The sequence below is a fragment of the Camelus ferus genome, chromosome 19 (genome assembly GCF_009834535.1).
Source record: "Camelus ferus isolate YT-003-E chromosome 19, BCGSAC_Cfer_1.0, whole genome shotgun sequence".
In the NCBI taxonomy this organism is placed as follows: Eukaryota; Metazoa; Chordata; class Mammalia; order Artiodactyla; family Camelidae; genus Camelus; species Camelus ferus.
In genome coordinates, this window is record NC_045714.1 from 8,433,630 (window position 1) to 8,458,122 (window position 24,493).

The 24,493-nt window shown below is 45.9% G+C and overlaps 1 protein-coding gene across 6 annotated transcripts in view; it reads right to left on the minus strand.

Moving 5' to 3' along the window:
- Positions 1–24,493, minus strand: part of BCAS1 (breast carcinoma amplified sequence 1) — a 104,248-nt gene that overhangs the window by 72,022 nt on the left and 7,733 nt on the right. The window contains exons 1-3 of one of the 6 annotated variants that reach the window (XM_032461407.1): positions 13,347–13,485; positions 3,326–3,402; positions 995–1,073 (exon numbers count right to left, since the gene is read on the minus strand). In XM_032461407.1, the coding sequence (XP_032317298.1) occupies positions 995–1,073; positions 3,326–3,397 (151 nt within the window). In that variant the 5' untranslated portion in view covers positions 3,398–3,402; positions 13,347–13,485. Of the gene's footprint in view, positions 1–994; positions 1,074–3,325; positions 3,403–13,346; positions 13,494–24,493 lie in introns of those variants that run through there. The other 5 variants (XM_032461406.1, XM_032461409.1, XM_032461405.1 and 2 more) reach the window with 5 other exon arrangements.

Sequence of the window (24,493 nt, forward strand, 5' to 3'; positions counted from 1 at the left end):
CTTCTAATTTACAGCCTTCTACTCCAGGATAAAAATCAAATAGGTAAGTACATTGTCCAGTTTTAACACTGCCCTAATGCAGAGAAAATTCTGTTGTCTTCAATACTTTACTTGGTTTGTTTTTTTTTTTTGTTTTTTGTTTTTTGGATTCTTAAGTGCTGGGTAATACATAGAACGCTTTGTGAATGATTTCCTTGAGTCCTCTCAGCAAATCTGTGATGCAGCTGTTCATATCCCCATTTTAGAGATGGGAAAACTGAGGCTTAGAAAACCAAATGACCTGCTCCAGATCACACAGCTAGTATGTTGCAGAGCAGGGATTTCAACCTTGGTCTGTTAGACTCCAAAGAGGCCAGCCTTAGTTTTTACTTTATTGCTTTTAACTTATCTGTCGTAATCCTCGGCTTTCCAAACATACATACACAAGAGAGGTAAGTATTGTGAAGAGTTGAATTGCACTCCCCCTGCCCCAGAAGATAAAGTCCTAATCCCCCAGTTCTTGTGACCTTGTTCGGAAATAGAATTTTGCAGATGACCACATTAAGGTGGGGGCGGTTGGGGTGTGCCCAATCGCACGTGACTATGTCCTTATAAAAGGGGGAAGTTTGGACACAGCGACAGACATGCATAGAAGGAAGATGCTGGGAAGACACAGTGAGAGCACCACTTAGAAGACGAGGAATCCGTGAGGCTCCCTGCAGCTGGGGCAGAGGCAGGGAACAGAGCCTTCCGCCTGGTTCTAGAAGACGCCAACCCAGCCGACACCTTCATTTCTGACTTCTGCCCCCTACCATGGTGAGACAATAAATTTCTGTTGCTTATGTCACCCGATTTATGACACTGTGTTTGCAGCCCCAGGAAGCACACCGGTGTCTTTCACATGCGCCTGTGGCTTCACCTTTTCGATTTTGTTTCACCATCAACAGAATCAGCAGCCCCTTCCCTTCCCCTACCCCTCACCCCCCAGGAGAAGCAGTCCCGGCATTACACTGACCTTCATCATACTGTTGAACAGGGTGGGGCTGTGAGACCACCAGCATCCCGTTTTGATGACACTCGCTCTCAGGCATCACCTGGAAGAGAACGCGGGGCAGTGTTAAGCGAGTCTTTTGAGAAAAATCAGATGAACTCAAGGAAGAACCTCAAGGCCACAAGGGCGTCTCACAAAATCAAACTTAATTTCAAGGCTGCACTTCCAGAAACTACCTCGCTTTCTGTCACGCCTCAGAGAAACTAAATAACCTGCTCCAAGGACCGGATTCCTGTGTTGATGAGAGCTTTCCATGGTCGATGTCTCATTTCAGTAAGCCCCCAGCACAGGGAGGACGGACCCCCTCACACAGCTGGGACGCACGGGCGAACTGGGGCACTGGTCTGACCTGCCGGGATCAAGAACTTGCAGATTTCAAACCCTGCGAGGTTCCCTGCGAGGTTCCTTGCGCTCACTGTCCTGCAGCAGGCCTGTTCTGTTGTTTATTGCAGCCATCAAAAAAGAGTGACTGTATATATAAACAAAATATATACATATGTAAAATGTATACATACACAAAAATGTATACATATACTCGCAGACACAGACTGGCAAGGAAAGAAAAAAGGAATGCATGTTACATAATGTCATTTTAAAAATAAAATAAATGGTACCCTGGGTAGTTGGCATCAATTGGATATTGATTATATGCTAAGTGCTTTGTTTATCCTGTCTTATTTTGCTAATATGATTAGTAGTGTAATACATATTAATAAATTCGGAGAGAAAAAAAAAACTGAAAGACTAAATACCAACCTCCCGATGATGGGAAACTCCTGGGGCGATACGGACGCCTTCTCCTTTCTTTACATTTTTGTAAGAGTTTTGTTTAAAATAAGCCTGTCTTCTTGAATTTATCATTAGCCCTACCAGGAAGTCATAAAATCTAAATATCAAACCCATGTGATCATTTGGCTCTGAGGTCACACTGGCACCCCTGGGGTAGCACTTGGTGTGCAAATTTGATTTCTTTGGCTCACAGAGGGTTTTTTTTTTAGTACTTTGGAATCAGTTGCCAATATTTAAAAATCAAGTTTCATTATCACTGTTTTCCAGCTCCTAATGAAAAACAAGGCCCTGGGACCACGCTGAGGGTGCGGTCGGCCAGAGCCAGCCGTCTTCAAATGCGCTTCACGCTCCTGCCTTGCTCATTTCTGTTACTCCCTGGCCCCTGGAGGCCAGAGGCTCCCAGGCCCGGAATCATTCGGGGAGCCTGAGAAACTGCTGGTGGCTGGGCCCACACCCAGAGGTGTGTTTTAGTTGGTCTCAAGTGGGGCTGGGCATCAGAAGTTTTCAAAATTTCCCAGGGAATTTTAACACACAGTCGGGTTTGAGACCAACTTTGAGTTTTCAGCCCATGTCTCCAAACCCGGCCTTCCATCCTGAGCAGGAATGCCCTAACTTCTGACCGATATTCATGCATAGGGATGATCTCCTCCTACAATTATTTCCATCTTCACCTGGGCTCCAGGGCTGAAATGGAATTGACTGCCGAAGCACTGATGGTGGAAACTTAGGTTTTCTGCGACTTGCCTGTAGACCTATGATCTCAGGGGAAACACTTGGGTGTCCCTGGCCTCGGCTCCCCAGAGCGGTCTTCTACAGGGGGGATTTGCAAACAAGTTCTCGGCCCTGGCTGAATGTACAACAGCTGAGGAGCTTTGAAAATCCAGATGCCTGCCCTCGCTCCCACACATGATTCCGAGTTCATTGGTCTAGGGTGCCACACCAGCCTCGCAATTTATTTTGAAGCCTCCCAGATGAGTCTATTGTTCAGCCATGGTTGTAAGTCACTGATAGAAAACTGGGTTTCTCATCCTCTCCACTGTTGATCCTTTGGGCTGGGTCATTCTTTGTTGTGGGAATGTCCTGTGCGTTGTAGGGTGTCCATCCTCATCCCTGGCTCTAGTAACTAGATGCCAGTCGCACTACCCGAGTTGTGACAACCAAGAAGCATCTCCAGACACTGCCCAGGGTTCCCTGGTGGCGAGGCAAAATCACCCACAGTTGAGAACCACTGGTTCAGACCCACCTGACAACAGGTATCAAATTGTCCCCATAGGAATCAGTCACCATGGGGGTGCTTAGAGACACAGGATCCACAGGCTCCCAGCCCAAGAGCCTGCACTTTTAACAAGCTCCTTGATGGGTTCTGGAGGTTGGACCACAACTGAACAAGCCATGGGAAAGCAGCGAGGCATCACTCACGTCTGTGTGATGAGCCCTGTCGTTTATCCCGCCGTCATCCCAGACTCCACATACTAGTAGCGAATGACCCAGTGGGAACTACGCTACCTTGTGAGTGTCTGTTTCCGACTCATTCTCTTGGTCCTCAAGTCTTTGGGGAACACTCATTTGGTTACCCATTGTCCCTGCAATAGAGAAAAAGAGGGAGAGACACAGAAAATTTAAAACCCAAGACAAACAAAAGTCTCACTCCAAACTAACGTGTAGAGATCTGTCGTGTTACTATGGGTGTGTTACCACAAGCCCAAGGCAGACCGATAGCTTATAGTTGTTTTGGGAAATGAGAGGAGGTTTGAGGCTCATATATTCAACAGAATTAAAGTCAAATGCAGCCTCGACTTTTAACTGCATTTCATTTTTGGGGGGATATTATCATCATGGAAAGTATATTCGGTGCAGATAACATTTTCTCCCTTTTTGGCCAATCACAGCTATGATACCGAGGAGGTTTTAGAACGAGGACAGTTAAAATAATACATGTAATTTTTAGTATTCTCTGACCCACAAACTAAATTAGGTCCCCTGTTAAAACCTCTCATAGCACTGGCGTTTTTTTCTGTTTGCTTTGTTTTGTTTTTCATAGTACTTAGCACTACTTGTAATTACATATTTATTTGGCTATATTTTCATTCATTTATTGATTCCACAGATACTGAAGATGCAAAAAATATTGAAAACCAATTCTGCATCTTATGCTGTGCTAGGCAGTAGGGTCAAAGTTGTGAATTTAAAAAGATAAGGCCCCCTGACTTCAAGGAGGTGCATTCTGGTGGGTTGACAGGCAATGAATAAATAGACAATAAATCCACAAATCAGGCCATTTTTGATAGTTCAAGGCAGCATGGTGCAGTGGTTACAGGCACAGACCAGGAGCAAAACAACCTGGCTTGAACCCTCTCTCTGCCCCTCACTGCTGTGTGTCCTTGGATGTGTGTCCTTAGCCTCTCTGTGCCTTACAGGATGGCTACATGGCCACAATGAGTTAGTTCTTATAAAGTGGTTACAACAATGTCTGGCTCTTAATAAGCAATCTATGAGTGTTTGTTAAATAAAACACGTAGGATTCAATGTTATAAATAAAAGGAAATTGGTAGCATAACAAGTGGGGGGCCGTGGTGGAAGGCAGGAGGTGGCAGCACTAGATAAGATGGTTCTGGGATGAAGTAATTGATCCAGAGCAAAACAGAATATTGAAATTCTGTCTCCCTTTCCCAATAGATTGTAAGCACCATGAAGGCAGGAACTGTCTGTCTTTACCCATCGTAATATCTCCTATTCTCAGCGCTGCATCTGCATTAATTAGATGCGACATTATTACTTATTAGTTGAGTGGAGGGAACAATCGTTTGTAACAACCCCTGACCCGGCAGGCACTGAACTAGGCACTTCCCCACATCATCACTAAACCCTCTCAAGGGCCTCGCTGTAACAGTAAAGAGGACAGTAAACATTTATTCAGCCTGTTCTCAGCTCCAAGCCCTGTCTTCCAAGCGCGTTTCCAGTCTGGTCACTGGTAGCCCTACGGCGCCTTGTGTAACAGGTGTCACCATCATCTCATTTTAGACGGGAGGGAGGAAGCTGAGTCACAAGGAGGTTAAATTTCTTTCCAAAGGTCAACCGCTAATGACGGCAGAAGCAAGATTCAAACACAGGCTGCCTGTGCTCCCAACCACTGGAATGTTCCACATACTGTGGTCTCCCAAACTCACCCAGGTCACACATCCAGAAAACAGCCGAGTGAGGATCTGACCCAGCGTACGTCTGGCTCCAGAGGTGGGGGCTCTTTTAGGCACGTCAAGCTGCCTTACTACCCAAAAGCTTTTCTCACACACATTCCCAGGTAGCCCCTCTCTAAAGACCTGGCCGCTGGCCCTTCTGCCCTGGTGGCTCTCAGAAGAACAGCCAGGGCTTTTGATTTCTGGCTGAAAGCAGCCGGTGCATCTCCAAGGATTCCCACGGGCCTCTGGCTCATGGTATGAGTTTTTGTGACCTGGTAACAGATTCGAGTGATCAGAAATTATGGAGGCCAGGAAAGGGTCACAGATCTCACCACCTGCTTTCTCAGGGGAACTTGGCAGATAGCAGAATCTGGGGATTTTATACATGTGCTAATTGAAACATGTAACAAAGCTGAACAGTGCGAAAGCGTACAGGACACTAGTTGTGTTGCAATATTTTCTATTTATAAAATCCAGGATATGCACACTATCACTTCATGTACAAATGGGACATTAGGAATACAATATTAAATAGTCAAGACTGGGGTCAGCAAATGACAGCTGTGGGACAAATTCAGCCTGTGGCCTGTTTTAGGATGGCGGGGGCTAATGGGTTTCACATTTATAAGTGGTTGGGGAAAAGAATCCAAAGAATCATAGATTGTGACACATGAAAATGATATGAAATTCAAATTTTGGTGTCCATAAATAAAATTTTATGGGAAGACATCCACGTCCATTCATTTATGTACTATCTACGTGTGGCGGCTTTCACGCGCAGGGGCGGAGTTCAGTAGGTGCAACAGAGACCAGATGGCCTTCAGAGCCTGAGACATTTACTGTCTGGCCCTTTCCAGGAAGTTTATCCATCCTGCCTAAGATCACCCCAGATAACATATACCCATTTTGCAAATAAGGAGACTGAAGCAGCTGAGAGATTAAGTGATGCCCGAAGGAAGACTAACCAGGATTTGAACCTATGTGTATAAAAATAATAACCACAACAATTCTAATAACCATAAAATATAATAATATTAACAACAAACTTGGTGAGAAACTGTTCTTTAAGCATTACTTGCAGTAAGCTGATTTATTCCTTACAGCAAATCAACAAGGCATCACCATTCCAATTTTACAGATGAGAAAACTGAGAATTGTAGGTTAAATGCCTCGCCCAAGGCCACCTGCAAAAATGTATACACACTGGAAGATGCCTCCAGCTAAATCCAACTTCTTATAAAATTAAAAATTATTTACCAATGGGGTTTACAGATTTTTAAAGTTCCTATTATTCAATTTACATTTAATCCAATTTGGGGGCCACTTTCAATACAAATATTTGAGGCTGTGAAAAATCCTTGGACTGGGAGAGGTGTCATGTGTGCAGGCAAGAGAGAAACTTTTCCAACCCACAGAGTTCGAATTCCTTTATCCAGATCATTGCATGTTTTAAGAAGCCCCTTGGCAAATTCGAGGCCAAATGGACTGAAAGAAGGAAAATCCATTTGCATGCCTCTTGCAGGGACAACTTGGATTCAGATAATAATTGCTTTCCACCAGCAGTTATAACATACGTGTTGTGAAATTGCTCCTGCCCTTCCTTCAAGTTTTGTGAAGAGCCAGATTTCTGTGTCAGAAACAAATGGTTACTGCCACCTATTGGTCAACATCAGTATTGGCAGAAATGAAAGTATTCAGCCTACAGGGGGAGGTCAAATGTCTGGGGCGGGGGGGTCCAAGGGAATGCTTTTACGTTTAGCAATTAAACCTTCTGTCAAAAGTTGGCAAGAGAGTGGCAAGTCCTTCCTCTAATGCCCCCAAGATGGAACAACTAATAAGACAATGATAGTGATCAAATCTGACTTGTATGCAGGGTGCCCCCTGTGCCAGCCCAGTGCTGAGAAATCTAGGAAGAGAGCGGGGTGGCATACAGGACAAGAATGTGGGCTCTGGAGACAGAGCACCAAGCTGGAATTCCCCGCTTGGCCACAAACTGAATGAGTGACCCCGGGCAAGTTGCTGAGCCTCGCTGGGCCTCAGTTTCCTCTTCTGTAAAATGGGGACAATAAGAGCCACTGAAGAGGTTGTTGTGAGAGTTAAAGGAGTTCATACAGGGAAGGTGCCCCAAGCAGGGCGTGGCACACAGTGAGTATCCTGCAGGTGCTCAGAAGGACCGTCATGATCCGCATGGGCATTTTCCGTCAGTCTCCCCCGAAGTGCCTGATACAATCAACTCAAGAACTTGGCAGCACTTCGGATTCTCACTGTCGTCGAACCAAACACGGGGCCTTGGGTCTGTATTTTTAGCAGATGCACACAGGTGAGTCTCAGGATCAGGCATGCATGGGAAACACCGTGGTGGCAGCATGTGTCCAGGTCATCCTGGGCGTGACGCATTCTGGGATGCAGGACTTTCCTGTTAAGCTGGTAAAGTCCCGGGCAAACCAGGATGAGTGATCACCCCGGAAGCCAGCTCAGGGACTCTGTGAGGCAAGGACTCTTTTTACTCCACTTAACAGATGGCAAAACTGAGGCTCCAAGTGGTCCAGACCATAATCCCTGTCTGTGATGAAGTTTTCTCTAGTCTCCAACAAAGGAGAAACATAAATCAGATGACAAGTTTTTCAAGAAAAACATTCTTTGAAAGAGCTAGGTCTTATTTAAAAAAGAAGAAAAGAAGTTTAAAGGTGATGTCAAAATGCCCTTTTTTAATGAACCAGCGGTTTTAGCTGTTTTGTTTTTATGACCTTATCTGACATTAAACACAAGCCTCCAGACAGCAGAGCGGTTTTGTTTTTGAAATTGGACTCGTGTCTGAAGGCCTAGTGTCGGGGTAAGTTTTTGGCTGGGGGTCATCCGCCTGAGAAAATCCCTTTATTTCTTCACTTCCCAGCCATGTTCTTGAGCCCAGTCTTCAAATTAGGTTACACACCAGAACCACCAGTGGAGAGTTAGGTCCCGGTGCCCAGGCCCCAGCCAGACTGATTCCATCAGGTTCTCCGGGGTGGGGCCCGGGCACTGGAATATTTTCAAGATCTCTAAGTGACTTCCATGACAGCTGAGGCTGAGAGGCGTGGATTTGGATATTCTGGAGCAGTGAGCATCTCCAGGCCGGGGGCTCTCCCGGACACCGGCCACCCTGAGACACTGACCCAGGATCTAGACCCTCAGATGGCGCAGGACCTCGGTCTTCAAAGCCCACAAATCACAGTCAGCCTCGAGCATCTGAAAACACTCCCAGCCCTTTCAAAGCGCTCCTTTCGGGACCCTCTGTTTTGTCAACCGGCATATCAAGACGCCGGGAGGTTTGGTTCCAGTTATTCAGAACTATATATTTATATTTCATATTTTAGATCTTGTCCCATTTCTTGATGAGTCACATTATTACATGAAAATGTTCTCTTTAGAAATGTGCTTCTCTTTGCTTCTTACAGTAATTCAAGGGTGGTATCCCCAGGGGACATTTGGAAATGGCATTTATGATGGCCATGACTCAGGGTGGGGGATGCTACTGGCATCCCGTGGGCAGAGACCAGAGACGCTGCTAAGCACCCTCCAGTGCACAGGATAGCCCCACAGCAGAGAACCATCTGGGCCCGATGTCACTAGGGTGGACGCTGAGGGACTCTGGACTTAGGGACTGTTTTCTTGCGCTGATGGCCAGTGTCGCCCGCATTTCTGAAGCGTGGGTAGAGAACCAGTCCATGGTGGTGACACAGAGTCAACCCTCCCACCCGGGCGGGTGTCCTGGCTCACACCGGCTGTGTGCAGAAGCCTCAGCTCCTGGTCTGTAAAGGCTGGGGTGGAGAAAGGACCATCAAGTCTACCCTCCCAGCCTCCCGTGAAGGTGAAAGGAAAGAGTCCGGGCAGTGTTTGGCCCAGTGGCTGGTACAAAGCGGTGGAGGAGTAAAGATCAGCTACTGTAAGTGGTAAATTAAATGTGCCATTCTTTAACCATGGTAATACCTAATATTTCTACAGGGCCTTCTCAGTACTGGGCGTTGCTCTAAATGCTTTTCTATATCCCATCACATTACAGCCTCCCAAGAGCCTTATGAGGCAGGTATTCTTTTCAACTTTTTTTTTTTAAGCAGGACCAGGGATTGAACCCAGGCTCTTGTGCATGCTAAGCATGCGCTCTGCTACTGAGCTATACCCTCCCCCTCGGGTATTCTCATGGTCCCCATTTTACAGATGCAGCACTGAGCCCAGGGAGCCTAAGCTCCTGGCCTAGGAGCACGCTGTGGGCTGAGCTACGGCCCCCCTCCAAACCCCGTGAGACTGTATTTAGAGACACGACTTGTTAGGAAGTAGGTAAGATTAAAGGAAGTCATAAGGGTGGGGCCCTAACCTCACAGAATTAGCATCCTTATAGGAGGAGACACCCAGGAACTTGCTTTCCTTCTCTCCCTACCGAATGAGGACACAGAGGAAGGACAGAGGGGTGAGGACTGCAAGCCAGGAAGAGAACTTTCATCAAAACCAGAATTGGTTAGGAGCTTGATCTTGGACTTCCCGGCTCCCAGAACCATGAGAAAATAAGTATCTCCTGTTGTAGCCTCCCAGCCCACGGCATGTTTTTGTTACAGCAGCCTGAGCTGACTAATACAGATCATCTGCTAGTAAGTGAGTGGGGGCCTCAGGACTTAACCCTCAGCATCCTGGCTCCAGAGCTCAAACTCTTAGCTTTATACTTTCTTACCTTTACTGTCTCCTCTGCCATAGAAGTTATTCTGTGGTTTGTTAAGTATTTGTATATAACATAATATAACATAGAATATAAAATATTGATTGCGTGTCTGTCTTTGCAATGTGAGAAATTAAAATCATAACTAGTCAAGGAAGGTAGCTAGATCTAAAGTGAGGAATAAAGAGTTGAAAAATCATCAGTAATCTTTGTAAAGATTTTGCCAAGGGCTCAGCAGTAGTCAGATGAGAAAATGTGACTGGTGTTCATGTGGCCCCATTTGACTTAATCAGTCAATTCATTAATTTAAAATTTTTTATTGAATAACTTTGACATGTGACACTGCATAAGTTTAAGGTGTAACAGGCGTTGCTTTGATCCATTTATATATTGTAATATGATTGCCAATGTAGCAAGTTATGCCTTACACAGTTAATACAATAGAATTGTCTATAATCATTATATGAGGTGACATTATCTGGCTTATTTACTACTCATTGCAAGTTTGTACCTTTAAACACCACTCTTATCCCCCCCACCCCTCCCACCACCTCCTATGTTGCCTCATTTAATATTTTAATTTTTCTAAATTAACTTTTTTGGGGGGAGAGGTAATTAGGTTTATCCATCTATTCATTTAATGGAGGTACTAGGGCTTGAACCCAGGACCTTGTGCACGCTAGGCATGAGCTCTACCACTGAGCTATACCCTCCCCCATCACCTCATTTTCGTCACAGGTTAACAGTACGCCCACCTCTGGGAACAGATCAAACACCAAGCATGTTACAAGGTGCCCTGGAGAAAGCATTTCTGCAGCTGCCTCGCCCGCCGGCAGCTACATGACTGCTGAATGGAAGGAGGAGGTCCCCGAAGGGTGGAATGGTGACAGAATTAGTCACTGAATAAACAGAAACACCTTTGATCAATGCAATGGAATGTTGTCGGCAAACCGTGGCCCCTTCTCGCCCCATTGAGGGCGGTGCCCGCACGGCCAGGTGTGGTTTCTGGTTCCCTGATGGAAGGCTGAATGATACCGTGGCCATGTCCTGACACCCTGATATTTTCTGTCTCAGCCCCATGTTTGCTTCATTTACAACTCAGCCACACTGTGAATTTGTTCATGAGTGTTTACTAGGTTTTTGCCTGTGTTCCTACCTGGACTATAACCTAGGCACGCCCAGCAGAACGAGCCCTCTGCCCCCAACTCCCAAGGCAAGGTCAACACGAGGAAAGAGAACAGACCTGCTCTGCCGGGTCCCGTGGCCCTGCGTCTCCCCATGGGCCGCTCTGTGCAGTGGTGCCTGCTGCCTCCTGCACAAGGGGGCACATGAGGACTGAAACCCATCCCTCACTGTGCCCCCAAGCCCTGTGCTCTGTTCCCTGGTCTGGGTCTGTGAGGGCCCAGGGGAAGGGGCTTCTCTATCAAAGTCGTGCTGAGTGTTTTAGGAACATTTGGTAACCGATGTCTTGCCATTGGAACCCTGAATTGTCTTTGCATCCATTTTATGGATTGCTGTTCCCCGAAGGGTTAGAGCTCACTATCTTACTCTGAGTGTTGTACTGAACATCGTTAAGCTAATAAGGCTAGCAGGTAGCAGCAACTGCAGGCTTACTGTGAGCCTGGCAGGGCCCGAGGTAGCGGAAGGCAGGAGAGGCGTCCGGGTGCAAAATGCACGGAGGCCTCCCTCTCCCGGTTGGACAGGCGCAGAACGGGCCTCCCCGCGCTTCGCTCTGAAGGTGCCTGGCTTGCTTCACCCTGGGGCCAGGCACCTTACTTCCACTGTCTCCGTTCTCCCTCATGGCAGCCCATGACTCCCCCATTGCACAGATGAAAAAACTGAGGCTAGGTGGTGCCACCCCTCCTCCCTAGTAAACTCCTTCTCCTGCTTGCACAGGGCAAGCCCTCAATTCACACCTGGTGATTAAATGGTTGCAGGAGAGTAAAGTAACCCTGATCAGAGGGAAAGCCTCGGAGAGGCAGAGCTAAGGCGGTACCTGCTTCCACATGCCTCAGGCACTCGAATCCTGGCCCAGCTCTGGGCAGCAATAGAAGCTGGGGACACCATGACACTCAACAAACATTTAACACGCCAGCGGCACAGGTGAGCCTGCGTGGGGTGGCGGCGCTGACTCCCCTGGGCCTTTTGCAGCCTCTCTCCCAACCCTCTCTGCATTCCCTGTCATCGGAAACCAGCCGGGAGGGGCTCTTCCCAGCCCATCGCTCTCCTGAAGCACCTGCCTTTTCCCCCAAAAGACAATCTTCCCAAATTTCAGAACCCTTTGGAAAAAAATTCCACCTTGATTTGGGACCCCTTAAACTGAAAACTATGTTAGCCCACCTCTCTCTTGGTTTTTATTTAGGGAGAGCACGGATCTCTGCACCCTGGCTTCAAGGCAGTGCAATCCCAGCAGGGGCGATGAGGGTGGAGCTAGGCGCCCCCTGGTGCCAAATTTAAGGGGGCACCGGAAAACTCAGCCTTCAAGGGAAGTAATATATTTTAACACAATAATTTTAAATAACCAAAATTAATGCTGGGTCTGAGCTGCTCTTTAATGAGCACGTTATTGTGTTCATGGTGGATGTTTTGGCCTTCATTTTAAAATCTTAAAATAGCGCCTGAAAATATAATTTATCTTGCTGACTAAGCTTCTTTGTGTCTCTTAAATTCTGCGCCCGAGGTCACTGTCTCACTCATCTCAGTGACGTCCTGTCCTGGACGGAATTCCAGTTCTACAACTTCCTTTCTATGAGATCTGGAAGGAGTCCCTCTCACCCCCCAACCCTCCCCCACCAGCCTTATTTTCCTAACTATCACCCGGAGATGATGATAACAACAAAAATAGCAGCTAAAATCTATTAAGCACACAGGCATTCCCGTGCATCAGTCCCCTCAGCCCTACTGGACGTCACTTTGATCTCAGTACTATTATGATGCCCACTTTACAGATAAGGAAACTGAGGCCCAGAGAGTCAAGTCACCAGTCTCGGGGCACCCAGACACCCCATGGTGCAGCCGAGGCATCTGACAGTCATTCAGTCAGGCTCTGGACCACCCCCATCCTCTTAACACGTGATTCTTGAAGGCAGGAATCCGCGTTTCTCAAGGCAATGCAAATTCTAGAGCCTTGTTGCTGGCATCTGAATCCTCCCTCAAGGAGTCATCTTGAATGTTAAATAAGACAATTTCTGCAAAGAGCCAGACTCACAAAAGGCACTCTCAGAGTCCTTCCCCTTGTCTCCATTACTTCCTAGACAATGCCCCTAGACACAAAGCTGACTTTACTCAGGGAGGGGGGCGCTTCTTGTCCTGATGGTGGTCTCCAAATTGCATAGCACACCCCTCCAAATGCTGACTTTTTCCCAAGTTTTACACTTGAAATGACACTCAATGGTTCCGTGCAAATAGGAGCTACTTCTGGTGCTTTGTCACTGAGACGGCCAGCACCATCATTTAATCCTTGTGTGACCCTTGTAGGTAAGGCTATCTTTGGGTCCATTTCACAGATAGTGAAACTGAGGCTCTCATTTGACCAACGCTGCAGTGAATCACCGGCAGAGCCGGAGTCAGACTCAGCCCTCTCTGTCCCCTGGCTTACACATTTCACTGCCTGCCACAAACAACAAACCCTCAAGCCATGCTTAAAGGATCTGGAAGCAGTTACCTGTTGAACCCCCGGTGGGAGTGTCTTCAGGCCCCCGGAGTCACCTGGAGCTGCTTCTGCTCGGAGTGCCGTGTCTCCAGCTGGGCTGCGCAGTGCCAGGCTGCCAACTGAGCGCGGCTCCCTGCCCTTTGCTTCCTCGTCCGGAACCTGAATACACAGAGCAGGGCAAACACAAGTCTGGGTGGGGCCCTCCTCTCCCCTGACAGCCCTGTAGAAGCAGGTTTTCTTCCTGGATTCAGGAGCCGTCCTCACCTCTCCAGTAAAAACCAGGTACCTGGCTTCTCTTGTGCTAATGCCTCCCTGGCACTGCAAGCATCCTGTCTGGTTACCTTCATCCACCCACCACAGCCACTCGAGCAGACCTGGGCAGCTAATCCCCTTCCCCAGTGACCAGGGGTCATGGGCGGGGCCGGGAAAACATGTTCTGTAAGGTTCTGCAGTTCTGTCTGCCTTTCACCTTCATTTTTTTCCGGAACACCACCTAACCACCACCACCTAATCGGAAGGAAATAGCATCTCACCCCTGCCCCACCCCTAGTCATGCAAACATCATGCCCAAAGGGCTTTGGATACTGGAAAGCAGGTAACTGAAGGGTGGCTTATTGCTCTGGAGACAGAGCATGGCATTGGAAAGAGCATTCTTTTCCTCTGCAGGCTAGAAATTAAAGACAGGCTATTGAATTGATTTAATTCCAGTGAGGATATTTATTAAGGTGTCTTAGAAAGACGTATGCAAACATAAATAAAAAAGAAAACAAAAGAAGATAGAAAAATAAGAGTGGGTACATCGAATGGGACCAGGACCACAAATAAATGTGCATGTTGATTTATGAACTTGTTATAAAGGCTTCACAGATGTGGCTTCGGGCTTCCTAATAGCTAATGCAAAAAGGGAAACATGATAAATTGTATTATTCATTGATCTTGAGAAAACATTCAAGACAAATACAAACCAGCAATTATTGTGGCTTTATTCATTAATATGTGCATCCACATGCCCATCACAAATACTCATTAAGTACCAGGCTATATATAGGCCTGGGTTTAGAGAAGTGAGGAAAAGAGGCCCTGTCCCCACCCTACCTGGGCTCATTATAAACACAGAGTCCTACAAACAAACGGAGAATCACAGGGCGGGAGCCTCATTATGAAACAAGAGCTGAGGTTGCTAAGAGAGAGAAACAGGGAGAGCTAGAGAAGAACCCTTCCAGAAAGCCACATGTAAGGGACAAAAATACTCCTTAAATAAATGCTGCATTTACAATTGGATGCACCATAATTAGGTCTATAAACTCAATTCCAGCTCGGCGCTGCACCTTTAAGTCTGGAATGTAATAAACCCAATTGCTAAGCAGCTGCCAGGCGCGCACGCAGAGCCAGCACGAGTGCAGAGGCGGTCTGGACTGGACGGCCAAGGGCTTGGGCTCGGCCCAGCGCTCAGACTGGGATCCTGACCAGCTGCGGAGCGGGAGCCACTGCCCACCCCCGCCTCCGTCTCTGACGCCCCTCCGGGCTGCCAGCGTGTTTGTGTTTCTGTCGTGCTCATTTTCGTATCCCTGATCCTGCAGAACGAACCAGACAGCCCTTTGCCTGCATTTTACTCTTTGCAAAGCATTTCACCCCCATCCATCTCAGTTGCGTCCACACCGTGATTAGGAATTTTGCACCCATTTTACAAATGAAACACACGAGGCTTAGGGCTGCACTGACTTGGGCCATGAAGGAATATCATTCTGGCACTTGGCGGCATGTGTGGCATGTCATGGACTCTCCTCCAGTGTCAACTGAGTAGAAGCGTCGGCTGGGCTGGGCTGTGTGATTGGCAGGACCCAGTGCAAAAGGGAAATGCACAGCCCCTCGTTCTAAAAGCAGGAACGAGTCCAGTTAGAGGTCCTAAAATAGAGCGTCTTCCTCTCTTCCGCGGTCTCTCTCTACTCACTATATATTTTATTTGCTATTCTAAGTCACTCTAAGTAAAGAAAAATGAACATTTTAAATGATTAGCTTGAATCTTGCCATTCATTTTTCTATTGTGCAATCCCGATTTTACACGCAAGGAGCTCACGTGCAGAATCCCCCAAATCACACAGGTCCTATTTCTTTTTTAGTAAAACCGAGTAAGCCACACAGACTCGGTTGCTTTGATTTCGCTTCTAGACACACACATCCCCCCGACACGCTCCACTTCCAGTGTACCGACGAGGAAGGAAGGTTCGAAAGGCAGAGAAGCTCCCGGCTGCTCCGTCTTTCCTTTTCTAAGTCATCTTTGTCACACATTGGTTCTCACAGGGAGGTAACATGAGTAAGAAAGGGTACAACAGGGTTCTTCTGCTGTTCATGTTTCTTAGAATGCATTACCTTCCTTCTGCGTCTGAGACGATTTCTGATTTGAATGGAAACTGTGGCTTCTCAGGGCCACCAGTGTGGCTACGAACTCAGCTGTAGATGTAACATGCTTATCTGGTACCGCACCTGAGGCTCACTGAACACCCACCCATCAGCGTGCACTGCAGCCCTCCGCCCGCCGGGTACCATGATGCTGTGTGAGTGCAGCAACGCACAGTGGGCGTGTGTATTGCACATACTTCCTCGGCTCACGTACATGCTTCCTTTCTCATCAGATTTTTTTTAAGACTCCTTTTTTAGGTTCTGAGCAAAACTGAGAGGAAGGTAAGGGGCTCCCCCATATACCACCTGGTCCCACACACGCATGGCCTTCCCCATGATCAACATGCCCCACCAGAGTGGTACATTTGTTACGATCGATGAACCTATGTGGACCCATCACATTACCCCAAATCCATAGTTTTGATTAATGATCACTCTTTTTGTTTGTTTGTTTGTTTGTTTTGTGTGTGTTTTAATATATATATTTTTATTGAATTACAGTCAGTTTACAATGTGTGTCAATTTATGGTGTACAGCACAATGCTTCAGTCATATAGGAACATACATATATTCGTTTTCATATTCTTTTTCGTCATAAGTTACTACAAGATATTGAATATAGTTCCCTGTGCTATACAGTATAAACTTGTTGTTTATCTATCTTAGTTAGTATCTGCATATCTCAAACTCCCAATTTATCCCTTCCCACCCTCCTTCCCTAGCTGGTAACCATAAGTTTGTTTTCTATGTCTGTGAGTCTGTTTCTGTTTTGTAAATAAGTTTGTCTTTCTTTTTTTTAGATTCCACATATGAGTGATATCCTATGGTATTTTTCCTTCTCTTTCTGGCTTACTTCACTTAGAGTGGCTTCATTCACTAGAATGACGATCTCTAGGTCCATCCATGTTACTGCAAATGGCAGTATTTTATTATTTTTATGGCTGAGTAGTATTCCATTGTATAAATACACCACAGCTTCTTTATCCAGTCATCCATCAGTGTACGTTTAGGCTGTTTCCATGTCTGGGCTGTTGTACATAGTGCAGCTATGAACATCGGGGTGCATCAGATCACTCTCAACATTATACATTCTATGAGTTTGGACAAATGTATGATGACATGTATCTGCCACTGTAGTATCATACAGAACAATGTCCCTGTCCTACAGATCTTCTGTGCTCTGCCTAGTCATCCGTCCTTCCTCCAAACCCCTGGAAACCAGTAACACTTTTAATTCTCCATAGTTTTGCTTTTTCCATGTCATATAGCTGGGATCATACAGTTTGTAGCCTTTTCAGACTGGCTTCTTTCCCTTAAGAATTTAAGTTTCACTCAAGTGCCACTTCACTGGCATTTAAGTTTCCTCCATGTCTTTTCATGACTTGCTACCTCATCTCTTTTTAGCGCTGAGTAATATTCCACTGTCCGGATACACCTGTTTATTTATCCATTTATCTACTGAAGGACTTCTGGGTTACTTCCAAGTTGGGGCAATTATAGATAAATCTGCTTGCTGTAAATATCCGTGTCCAGGTGTCTGTGTGGACTTAACTCTTTAATTCCTTTGGGTAAATACCAAGGAATTCACATGCTAAATCATATGGTAAAAGTATGCTTAGTTCCATAAGAAACTGCCAAACTCTTACAAAGTGGCCATCACCTTCTGTACTCCCACCAGCAATGTATGAGAGCTTCCGTGGCTCCACATGCTCACCAGCATTTGACGTCATCAGTGTCCTAGTCTGACTATTCTAACAGGTTCTCCCATCAGATTTCACTTCCACAACACGAGTTCAAGGATAAAATTGTTAAAAAAAAAAAAAAAAGATAAAATTGTTAAGAATTTCAAGATGGTGACCACAGAGTATTTTTTTAATTGAAGTATACTTGATTTGCAGTGTTTCAGGTGTTTAGCAAAGTGATTCAGTTATATATATATACATGTATTTCTTTTTCAGATTCCTTTCCATTATAGGTTATTACAAGATACTGAATTCAGTTCCCTGTGCTATAAGTAGGTCCCTATTGTTCATCTGTTTGATATACAGTAGTGTGTATCTGTTAATCCCAAACTCCTAATCCATCCCTCCCCACCGACCACAGAGTATTGAGTCAAGTAGCAGAGAATCCTCAGAAATACAGACTTCTTGGTGGAAGAACTCACTTCTCACTGTCCACACGGCAGGCGCTGCCCCCGGCTGTGCATACTTTACGTGGTGTTCACAATGATGTCTCCCACCTGGTTCTCCCCTTAATCTTCTTTCTTGACGATCTCCACCCCTCTTCAAATATTGACAAACTCATGGAGTTGTCAGCTCCTGTAATCAAACTGCCTTCCTGGAATCTGGCCTGGAGCTCGTCCCTGTGCCCGAGAGTCATCGGAAAGCTGGAATCTGAAGTCTCTCTGCACCTTCCAGGCCTTTCCTTCCTCCTACAGGCAGGCCTCTCGTGGACCCTGAGCCGACTTCAGCGGTGGTTTTGATCACTGAGCCAGAGAGGGCATGACCCAGACGTCACAGCGTGGTCACGCATACCCGCCTGCTTCAGCTGACACAGAAAATCTAATATGCCCACTGTCTTTTCATTTGTCTTTACTTCATTTTTCAGATCACTTTCTTGTGCAGTATCCCATGTGTTCCTTAGTATAATCCTAGGACATAAGAAGTATCTACTTGGGTGAGGAGGAAACAGAGATTCAGAGAAGACAAATGTCTTGCTCCAAATCAAACCACGAATTGACACTGGAGCCAGTAAAAGGCTAACCCCAGGGCCCAGCCTTGATTAGAAACCCAAGCTCTGGAGTTTGAAAAAGAATCTTGGCTTCAGCAGCTGATCAGCTGTGTGACCTTGAGCAGGTGGCTTGCCCTTCCTGTGCTTCAGTTTTCTCATCTGCAAAATGGGGGTCCTGGCAGCACCCAAGTCATAGAGCTGTTGTGGGAATTAAATGAGATGATTCAGAGAAAATATTTCACCGAGAGCCTGGCACAAAGTATGGTTCTGGGTTTGGAAAGAAAGGGACTATGTTAGCTTTTCTATGACAGCACTGATGGGAAAGGAGATCTTGACTTTAAGGATCCTGGTCTTGATCTGAGGACCAGATTTAGAGCATGGACAGGGTCAGGGGGCTGACTCAGCCTAACCCACCTGATTTCGCAGACGAGGCTCCAACACCGGCTTTGTGGTGGTGTCCGCATCCCCTGCTTCCTCAGAACCTACCTACAGGGACATGAAGGCCATGGGTGGAACCACAGCCTTGGAGGGGCCACCTGAGAAGGCGCAGAAATCCACACGGGCTGGCTGGAAGTCAAACACCACGCTGGAGTCCCACAGCTTTAGTCACTGGGTTCTTTCTCCTCATCACTAGAATCAGTGGCTTCCTGCTGAGCCCTGTTCTTGGCGGTGGCTGGAGGAGAGAGCTCTATTTTCTGCCATTTTCTCGCTTGTTCCACGCCTGCATTACTGTGAACATACGGTAAAATAAAACTGTCCAAATATTGCACTGTTATCAATGGGCTCTGCTTCAGAGACCTCAGTCAGAAAGCTGTTTTAAATTAGAAGCATCGGTAAATCCTTCTGCAGATAGAGTTGGAAATAATGGTATTATGAGGTGCTAATAATTTCCCCTCAACATGTGAATCCTCACGGGGTTTTCCTTCTCACAGTGAATGAAATAAGAGGCAGAAAATACAGACCCGAGGCCAGGCGAGGGTTGGCTTTGTTTTCTTTTCCTTCCTTCAGGAAGACGGATGGAGTTTTCCTGAGCAGCAGGGTCAGAAAACCACCTCAGTTCTCCCGCTCTGCATTAGAGCAAGCATGAGCTACGAGACAGACACACGCCAACTAGAGACTTCTTTATGTGGAGGCTTCCAGAAGAGAGAAAAGGGTTCTGCGTCAGAGAGTCACAGGCAGCTACTGTATCCACTACGGCCGTGTGGGTGTAAGATGCATTTGTAGCCCCATCGCTGGGTGCCCCTCAGTCTTCAGTCTAAGGTGATGGGCGTGGATACTTCTATGTCAATTATTTCACCTTATTGATATTAACCCTTCGGATTCAAAGTGATTTGAAGGCATAGCTTCTACAGATTCCTTTCCCCTTCCTGGTCAGTGAGCTTAATCCCATCACTGAGGGGCAAGTGTGTAAACCTCCAGGGAAAGTCCTCCACTTTCCCAGGATACGTCCCACAAGAGCCCAGGGTGAATCACACATGGACCTGCTCATCACATTTGCAAACGACAAGTGGATCAGATTCTCAGCGAGGGAGGAGCAGAGAGCCCAGAGCCGGCTGCCCTCACTTGGGACAGGCTGATGCGTGGATCCCACCCGTTCTTATGCCGTTAACTTAGGACTGGTCCAACGTGGTGGTCATCCACACTGGATGGCTGGATAGAGCCTGAAGAAAGTGTTCTGAGGGTCGCTTTACAGAGGCTGTGGAGTCAGATGAGGGGGATGGGGTTTCTAACCCCAGCTCTGGCACTGACTAGCCACGTGGCTGCAGTGCCCCAGATGCTGCGGTGCCCACCCAGGGCTCCCTCCAGGACCGAGTGCTCGTCCCCAGCCTTCGGGAGGATCGGCTGTGGATAGCTCTTCTCTCTGGAACTTGCCCTGCTGCAGATTACGCACCTTCCCTGGGCAGTCAGCATCTGATGAGAGGTTGACATGAAGACCTGGTCACCTTGCTTCAGTGCGGACAGCCCTGAAAGGTGGACTCAGCTCCAGAGCTCCCTGTCAGGAGGCCTGAGGCCTTGGTGAGACTGTGAGACAGTGTCCACCTTCTCCCTGCACCCAGTCCTGCCCCTTTCATGCCCCCACAGGACTGGTTTACGAAGGCACGCCCTCATAAACTCCAGACGGGCAAATCTCCATCTCAGTCTTCTTCCCATGGAATCAGTCTATGCTAATGACCTCAGGAAAGTTGATTTTTTAAATTGAAATGCACACGAGGAAAAGTAGAATAAATAATTCAAAAGGTTATTCAAACAAATGAAAACAAACAACAACACAAAACGTGGCGCTATGACTCCAACTCTCCTAGGCTGCCGCCCGAAAGCTATGCGCTTCCTTGTAGATAACTTAAGACAGTGATTCTCGGAGTGTGGTCCAGGAACCTGTGGACGTCTCTGACCCTATCAGGTGGTCCGTGAGGTCCTGCAGTCTTCATAATGTGGCTAAGATGCTATCTGCCTTTCTCTTGCTCATCCTCTCACAGGTACAGAGAGAATAAAAAGTTCATTACATGGTTGCAGATTTCACATTAACCTTAAGAAAAACTCACTTGTCAAGTTTTGGTGTAGTATCATAGGACACTACCACAACTATTTGAAAAGGCTGTTAAAATAAAATACTTCTCCCTTTTCCAACTACAGAGCTGTCGGGGGACTGGGTTTTCTTCATACACTTTAACCAAAACAACATACGGAAACGTATCAAATGTAGTGCTGACAAGAGAATTCAGTTGTCTTCTCTTAAGGCAGAAATTCAAAATATTTGCAAAAATGTAAAACCATACCAATTATCTTTGCCTTTTGGTTCCTGTTTTAGAACAAACTAAATAGTTTTGTTGGAAGCCATTGGAAAAAGAGTTTTTTTTCACAAAAATGTTATTTCCATTCACATGTAATGGGTTTCTTATTATGATTTAAAAATGAATTTATAAATAAATACTTTTAAAAGTTTTAGTTTTAATTTCTGATGTGATCAACTTCAGTAGCTCTAATCCCCATAAATAAAAGCATTTGGGGGTCCTCAATAATTTTTAATGGTTTGAAAGTTTTCTAGAGAACAATGCTTCAAAAGCTGTTCCTTCCCCCCCCCCCCCCCCATTACAGAAGGAATAGGTGCCTATTATAGAATATGTAGGGAGCAAACAGATAAAGGAATAACAGCCTATAATCCTATTACTGAGCATTCCTCTCTTTTGGTATTTCTCTCCTTCCATATTAATATCACACTTGTATTATTCATTCTGAAATACTATTTTGAAGCTAAGACCTTTTTTTTTTAAAATCATTGTATATTCTGCCAAAAGGGTCATTTAAAATAGGGTTGGGAGTTTCTCTGAATGGCTGTGCCCCAGATAAATTAACCACTGGCCGTGCTGTACATTTGGGTGTTTGACATATGCTGCTATTATAAACACGGCAGAGAAGGACATCCTCGCAGCACTATTACTGAAGTCATTTCCTAGATTTTTCTCTTAGAAACATTTCCCAGATGCTGAGCATGGGATCAAAGGGTAGTCATGTTTTAAAGGCATTTGATACACATGGCCAGGTTCCTCTGAACTAAATGGCCTTTCGCGAGGCCAGGCACCAGGTCTCCATCAGTCATGACGATATTCTGCATTTCCACAGATGGACAGATGGACGAATGAATGTGTAAGAGGGACAGGTTCTTTGAATCCAGGTAAAACTGGGCATTAGCAGATGGAAATTTTATTTTGTATTTGCTTAGTGGAGAAAAAAAAAGATGATTTCTCATCGGTATTCCGTCTTGTAATTTTCTCCCCCTTGGTGACCATGAGGTTGAGAACCTTGTCGCGTGTTTACTGAACATGTCAAAGCGACTGACTCTTGACAGCGGTATTTTTATCCGCCTGGACTCAGCCTCCCTACAGTGCCCACTGCTCAGCCACGGCAAAGGCGGGAACACGTGGCATGAGGGCTGCGATCTTAGTGACCACTCTTCCCTGATGTTAGACAGAAAAGCGTTTTGTTAAAAGCAGGAGCTGATGCAATAATCAGGGAACCTCATATGAAAATCCCCCGCTCTAACTCGAGAGCGCCTGGAAATATTTTCTCATCGCTGTGGACTGGCGCTGGGTATTGGCTGCACCTTTTAAAGAGACAAGCTCTTTGTTCAAGTTCCAGTTCACCTTGGTGCCCACGTCTCTCCCCACCACCCTTCCCCAGCCCCACCTCTCTCCCCCTCTCTCTCTGGTCCCAGCATCATTTGTCACTTACCCTCACCTTTGTGCCGCCATTTTTCTTAGGGTCAATTGAAAAGAACCATGAACTGTTTCTTATGCACAAGTTTCTATCAAAAGAAGAGCAGGAGACCCCACTGTCTCCATGAAAATGTGTAAGTATCCTTGTGAAAGTGAGATGACATATATTTTTGCCTATGATACACATTTAATGTGATTTAATATGCTATATATTTGATGCAATGCATTTACTATGATATATAACATATTATGTATTATATAAATATAGCTGCATATATATAATACACAAAGTGTGTTTGAAAAAGCAGATACGACTTTTTCATCCAATACATAGCTATTAAAAAAAAAACTCTGAAAAAATGGCTAGGCATCAAACTCTTTTTAGATGGAGAGTTTATACCAATGCATGTACCATGGCTCTCTCTGAACCTGGAGACACTTGAGTTGGTGAGTGTCCATCCATCTTCCTGTTGCATTTAGGTGGAAACTTTAAGCTGAGCTTGGTGAGTGTTTTTCCTTCCCTCGCTCGGGAGAAGGAGATTTCCCATTTCACTCCATGCAGTGTTTAGACATCTGGGTTATCTTGGCCTCTCCAGAGAGCCGGGGCTGAGAAAATGGGGGAAGCCATCTCTTAGGAGCTATAATGTACACGGCTGGGACAGATTACAACAGTCACAGGGAAAAAAAAAACACACAAGGTTTTCCTGGGTGGATTTAAACATTAGCCCTATGGCCAAATGTGTATTTGCTCCCTCCTCCGGCAGGGTTTTCCAAACTCTGCAGTTACTCACTTTTGCTTTTTGCCATACCTCCTATGCCACCCACACTATCACTCACATATTTCCTTTCAATTGACTCGCAATTCTATTTAATGTGTTTAAAAAGAAAATTGGATAGGACTACCATAAAAGGAATTAAAAGGTAACATTAAAAAATAAACCTGCAACAAATATCAAGAAAGATCTTACATTCTAGTACATTCTAGCTAGATTGTGTCGCCTAAGATTCACACCTGAGTCCAGTTCACTGTTAAAAGATGTTACAGAAATTCCAGCATCAAACTGAGATTTCCTTCTTGACATGATTAGAAGTAGTTATTCATAACTGAAAGAAAGCGGCACAGGGAATGGCTTCCTCACTTGCTTACTTGGGGAGGTAACGCCATTTAAAGCTCATTTGATTAACAATGTGAAACATTGTTTTCTCTATCACCACTGGTAAGCATTCTGTAACTTGTGAAACACTATCCCAGTGTGCTATTAATCATTTATTAATTGAAATTGAAAGTATTTGTATTGCCACTTGAGTTACCTCTGCCTACCAAACCACTGTGTCTGCCTATGAGGGACTGAGCAATTACGGCACGTGTCATTTTTTTCAAACCCCGACACAACTCTCTGAGACCGTCTTCCGTACTACTTTTCAATCATTCCTGCTCCCTGCTTTAGATGAGGAAAGGGAGGCTTAGAGAAGTTAAATTTAGCCAAGTTTTCTCACAATAAGAAGCAATAGAGTTGAAATCCAAACCCAGATCTGATACTCCCCTAAGAGCTGGGAATTACTTCCAATCAATCACCACCTTCACTACAGTTTTGCCCCCTCTCACCCCACCCCCACCTCTGCAACTTAAGAAACAGTGGTGTTCCAGTGGCTCTCCCCTGCCACAGAGATGGGACAGAAAAATCCCTAGAAGAGTTATTTTTTTCTTTAGGAACAAGGGCAGACGTGGTTTCAGATCTCAGGATTGATCATGGGTGTGACCCACATTGAACTATGTTCTTGTCCAAGTGAAATCTGTTTAAAATTAGCAACTAG